The sequence below is a fragment of the Mustela nigripes genome, chromosome 13, assembly GCF_022355385.1.
Source record: "Mustela nigripes isolate SB6536 chromosome 13, MUSNIG.SB6536, whole genome shotgun sequence".
Classification (NCBI taxonomy): Eukaryota; Metazoa; Chordata; class Mammalia; order Carnivora; family Mustelidae; genus Mustela; species Mustela nigripes.
In genome coordinates, this window is record NC_081569.1 from 59,674,761 (window position 1) to 59,679,908 (window position 5,148).

A 5,148-nucleotide genomic window follows, 5' to 3' on the forward strand; every position below is an offset into this window, starting at 1 on the left:
CCAGCAGGACTTTGGAACCTAGTGCCCAAGATGTTGCAGAAAGCGGGCGCACGGTCAACACGCACGCTTTACAGCACGCCCCGCCGCAGCCCGCCTAGCCCGCTAGACCACCCCCCACTCCAGGCAGAGGGTGCGCGCCAACATCCCAAGGCAATGTCCCAGAGCACGGCCCTGAGGGCAGGAGGCGGACCAAATCGTCAAGTGCGGGGGCGCGTCACGGGTGCCCGCTCCCGATTGGCCGGCCGCGGCAGTCACGGGCCGGGCGCACTGGGATTGGCACCGCCCGAGGCCAGAGCTGGAGTAACTGGACTCTGGGCGGCGGGCGCAGTCCAGGAGCTCGAGAGGCTGGCGTCGGCGCAGAGCCCAAAGCCCTGGGTGGGAGCCCGGCCGGGACGCGCGCACCATGCCCTACGTGCTCATCAGCACCCAGATCCGCATGGTGAGTATCCGCGCCCTGCGAGTTGGGATGGAGTTGTTTGGGGCCGGACGGGGGCAGAGGGAGCTTCCACTGCACCTTGGCGCCTCCCTCTCGGGCAGCGCCCGCCAGTGACTGGACCCGGAAGCTGCCCGGGACACGCCCCCTCGGGCTGTAGGTTGGGGGCTGGGGAAGCGGACTCGGCTGGGATCGCGGGGTTCGGGAAGTTCTGGTCCGCACGCGCTTCCAGGGCCGCGAAGCGGGTAGGGTGCGTGCGTCCCCGCCGGCAAAGTGAGCTCAGGGCCCTTGAGGCTCCTGTCCTACCTGCCCATCCAAGGAAGCCAGGAAGGCCTGGCCTCATGCGTACAACACCCATTGCCCTACAGAGAGCGACTCCACAGGTGTTGGGGTGGGGGTGGGTGGGTGGGAGTGGAAATACTTTGGGGAAAAGAGATTTGGAAAAGAAAACAACGTGCTAAGACACTAAAACACCTATGCCAAGGCCTGGCCCATCCACAGCTCCCTCGGTACTTCCAGAAAACCTTTAGGAGAGAAAGAAGGGAGACAGGACCTGTGGTTAGAGGTGGGGAGACCATTCCGGAGTCAGAAGTGATGGCCCTTTCTCTGGGTACAATTTCCTCATCCAAGACAGTCCTGGTCGCCCCAGGAATCCCCTTTTAACTTCAGAATGGTTCAACTGGGCAGCCCAGCCGGCACCTCCGTTCTTTCCCACCCCGTCAGGGCATGCACAGGTCCCCTGAGATGGAGACAGTGGGTGCAGGTGGTGGGGTTGCCGTGGGACAGGTGAGGTCCTGGCAGTGCCCTAGAGAACCAGTTACTTGGGCAGTTAAAATATGCACTCCTGGGCCCCTTCCCAGACCTCCCAAAATACTCTCTACTCCTGGGGCTGGGGAATTCAGTGCTCTTCAGGCAATTAAAAAAAAAAAAATACACACACACACACACACACACACACACACACGTGTATATATTATTAAATATTGTATATAATTATATAATATATATGACAGCTTTACTGATATATAGCATACATTTCAAAGAACACACCAATTTAAAGTGTACAATTCCTTATTTTTAAAGCATACTCGAGTCGTGCAGCCATCACTACCACCAACTTTAAAACATTTCCATTCTCTTGAAAAGACACCCTGTACCCATGCCCTGTATCTTAGCAGTCACTCCTCACTGCACCTTAGCCCCCCAGCCCTAGGTAACCACTAATTACTTCCATGTCTGGCTTCTTTCACTTGTGCATTTTCGAAGTTCATCTGTATTGTAGGGGGCACAGGTACTTACCCATTCCTCTGTTTTGCTGGGTACCATCCCACTGTGTGGCTCCATCAGTTCATCCGATTGTCAGAGGACAAACACTTAGGCTGTCTCCCCGTTTTTGGGTCTTGTGAATAATGCTGCGATGAACACTCCCGTACCAGTTTTTGTGTGGACCGGTTTTCGTTTGTTTTCCAGGTGATTCTGAGACACACAAACACGGGTAGTGATGCCCAGCAGGAAGATGCCAGGAGGCAGGCAATGACCAGCTCGGCTTGGAAGGGCTAGGGACGCCTCACACCGCCTGGCCTGATCATTGAGGGCTCCACCCTTTCCCAGCTCATGCTCAGCCCCCCGTTTTCCTCAGCACCCTGTCCAGCCCTGAACTGGCTCAGGGCCAACAGGCAGGGGAGGAAGGGCAGAGAGCCCTTCTCCCTCTCCCTGGCAGCCAGCCAAGCAGCCCTTGTGGCTTGTCTTGCAGGAGGTGGGCCCTACCATGGTGGGCGATGAACACTCAGATCCAGAGCTGATGCAGTATCTGGGGGCCTCCAAGAGAAGCGCCTTGGGAAACAACTTGTAAGTAGCGGCATTCTTAAGGATCTTCCCCTGCAGCCCCCCAAGCAGAGTCCCTGTTTCCTTTACACAGCCAAGCCCAGGGACGATGCCAGTGCCCAGCCTCAGAGGCCCTGCCTGCATCATGGGGCTCTGTCCTCTGTGGGGTCAGTCCTGTCTGTGGCTTTACCGCAGCCCCCCAGCTTGCTCCGAAATTTTTCTCACTGGCCCTCCCTTTACAAGGAAACCTGAGGACAGAGTCCAGCTGTGTGGAGGACTCCATAAGTGGTCTGCTCCTTGCCCTGCCCTCTCTTCTCAGAGCTGGACCCCATTGAGACAAAGACCAGCACAGAGAGAAAGGTTCCCCTCCGGCTGGCTAAGTAAGATAGCTAAACTCTACAAATAGGCGAGGCAGCGTGGGTCCTACTTTCAGCTCGGCTGCTGCCTGGAGACTTGGCCACTTCCCCTGGCGTTCTTCACACCAGCTCCACAGGCTTGGAGCTCGAGAGAAGTGCTGTAAGAATGAGCCCCAGTTCAAAGAGGGGAGAAAGGAGGCAAGCTGGCTCCAGCCCCTTGGGTCAGAGTTGGAGGGCTGAACCCAACCCCATTCCTTTACCAGGAGGCATTTGCCTCCAGATGCCCAGCTTGGGGCTTGAGCCCTTTATCTCTCTGACAACCCTTCACAGTCAATCAGCCCTAAAAGAGACAGCCAGCATTCCCTATGCCAGAGAGCAGCACCCAGAGCCAGGAGCTATTAGGGGTCAACCTGCTGCTCCAGGACCATGGGACAGGCAGGGCAGCAAGAGGGGGCAGAGCCCTGGGGGGCACCCTGGAGCGAACAGGTCATTCCTCCTGAATAGCACAGTGGCCCCATGCACATGGGGCTATCGTCAGACTAACGTGGGTTCTGCCATCCCAATGACATTTGGAAAGCTACCCAACTCCTCCAAGATTTCTTGTTTATAAAATGGGAGCAATCATGGTACCTTCCTTAGGTTGTTGGGAGGAAGGAACAAGATATGCAAGCCCAGTGCTTGGCAGGGGAGGCGGCAGGGAGTGCGCACTTAGCCTGGCACTAGAAGGCACCCAGCAAGTATCCGTCAGGACAAGGATTCCTGACCCAGCCTTGTCACGAGCAGACACCTGTGCGGGGAGTTGGTGCTGCGTGCCCTCTGACGCTGTCCCCTCTCCCCCTTCTCTTCACAGTTATGAGTACTTTGTCAGCGATCCTCCTCGCATAGTGCTGGACAAACTGGAACGCAGGGGCTTCCGTGTGCTGAGCATGACGGGGGTGGGCCAGACCCTGGTGTGGTGCCTGCACAAGGAGTGACCCTCTCACACTGAGGAACACAGAGAGCACCCCTTTTATGAGTGGATGCCACGGGCCCTGATCCTGAGTCCCCATTCACTCACTGCCTGGCCCCTCTCTTCCCAAATTGTCATTTTCCTTAGCCAGGCACCACTGGGCTGTGAATGGCCTTTTCTGAAACCTGCCTCAGCCCCAGAGGATGGGGTGAGAGGGCAGGGCCCTTGCCCTGGTGCTCCCAGCTGCCCCTCCAGCTTTATGGCCTGGCTGAGAGCCCTGGAGGAGGCTGTGTTTTGTGCGCAGGTTGAGGGGCCCGAAAGAGCCAGGCTGTCCCTGGCCGGGAACTGGGAGCCCCCAAGGAGCACAGCCCAGGACTGGGCGGGAGGGTCCTGCATACCTGGTCCAAGCCAATAAAGGCCTGTGTCAAGTGCTTGCTCCTCTGTTCTGCTGGCCCACTGACTTTCACTGCGCAGAGCCCCTCCCTGGGGGTCAGCTCACTCCCGGGGAGGGAGAGCCAGCCCTGGGTGGAACCCTCTCTGGCAGAGTCCAGGAATCAGGGACGCACTTGGTCGGGCCAGCACCCTACACCTACATATGCAATAGAGGTAGATTCTTTTTTTTTTTTTTTTTAAAGATTTTATTTATTTATTTGACAGAGAGAAATCACAAGTAGATAGAGAGGCAGGCAGAGAGAGAGAGAGGGAAGCAGGCTCTCCGCTGAGCAGAGAGCCCGATGCGGGACTCGATCCCAGGACTCTGAGATCATGACCTGAGCCGAAGGCAGTGGCCCAACCCACTGAGCCACCCAGGTGCCCCAGAGGTAGATTCTTGTAAAAAAAAAAAAAAAAAAAAAACCCAAAAACAAGAAAAAGAAAAAAGAAAGGTTTATTGGTGACGTTCAAGAAGGGGGCTGTGGGTGAGTGGGCTGGAGTTAGAAGACTACGTGGGCTGCCCCACCTCGTCCTCCCGCTGCATCTGGGCGATCAGCTGTTGCCGCTCCGCTGCCTGGCGCATGCGCATCATGACGAGGCTCTCGTAGTCCCTCTCTGACAGCACTGAGCCCTGGGGGGCAGGGGGCAACCAGGGGAAGTCGGTCAGGGCAGCAGGGTGCAGCCCCACATTCCAGACTTGGAGAGCTGGCCTAGGCAGAACTAGTCCTGAGTCAGGGAGTGAGGAGGCCCCATACTTCTCAGCGGGCCCTCCTCTCCTCCATCCGGAGCAGCTATCAGCCCCCGTCCCCCAGGCCTTCCACCCACAGTCAGCCCTGCTCCATCTTGGGCTGAATCACTCCATGCGCCTGCCAGGGCCAGGCCGTCACCCTTCATTGCCTCCCCGCCCTTTATTTGACACTCCTTTCCGCCTCCTGTGGCTCCTGCTTCTCACAGGTTTCCAGTGATGACACTGTCAGAGGGACAGAAATGCCCTGGGCTCTGCGAGACCACCACCCCCTCCTTCCCGCAGTGCACACTTGGCTCCTGCCTGGACACCAGAGCGGGGAGCCCTGCCCTAAAACCAGCCTCTGTGAGCCCCCCCCTTGATTATCGCCCCCGCACCCCGCGCGGCGGGGGCGGCTCCCGCAGGGCCC

General features: G+C 57.8%; 2 protein-coding genes across 3 annotated transcripts in view; one reads left to right on the plus strand and one right to left on the minus strand.

Annotated features, from left to right (window-relative positions):
- GCHFR (GTP cyclohydrolase I feedback regulator) lies at window positions 1-3,993 on the plus strand. 2 transcript variants are annotated; one of them, XM_059372550.1, is made up of 3 exons: window positions 268-439; window positions 2,187-2,281; window positions 3,464-3,993. In XM_059372550.1, the coding sequence occupies exons 1-3, from the start codon at window positions 404-406 to the stop codon at window positions 3,585-3,587; spliced, it is 255 nt and encodes an 84-aa protein (XP_059228533.1). In that variant the 5' UTR covers window positions 268-403; the 3' UTR covers window positions 3,588-3,993. The 2 variants fall into 2 exon arrangements, with proteins under 2 accessions (XP_059228532.1, XP_059228533.1); XM_059372549.1 differs by lacking the exons at window positions 2,187-2,281; window positions 3,464-3,993 and adding an exon at window positions 1,904-2,180 and having other exon boundaries at window positions 1-439.
- A 436-nt stretch (window positions 3,994-4,429) lies between these two features.
- Window positions 4,430-5,148, minus strand: part of DNAJC17 (DnaJ heat shock protein family (Hsp40) member C17) — a 37,501-nt gene continuing 36,782 nt past the window's right edge. The window contains exon 11 of the mRNA XM_059372540.1: window positions 4,430-4,625. Coding sequence (XP_059228523.1) covers window positions 4,503-4,625 — 123 coding nt within the window. The 3' untranslated portion in view covers window positions 4,430-4,502. The remainder of the gene's footprint in view (window positions 4,626-5,148) is intronic.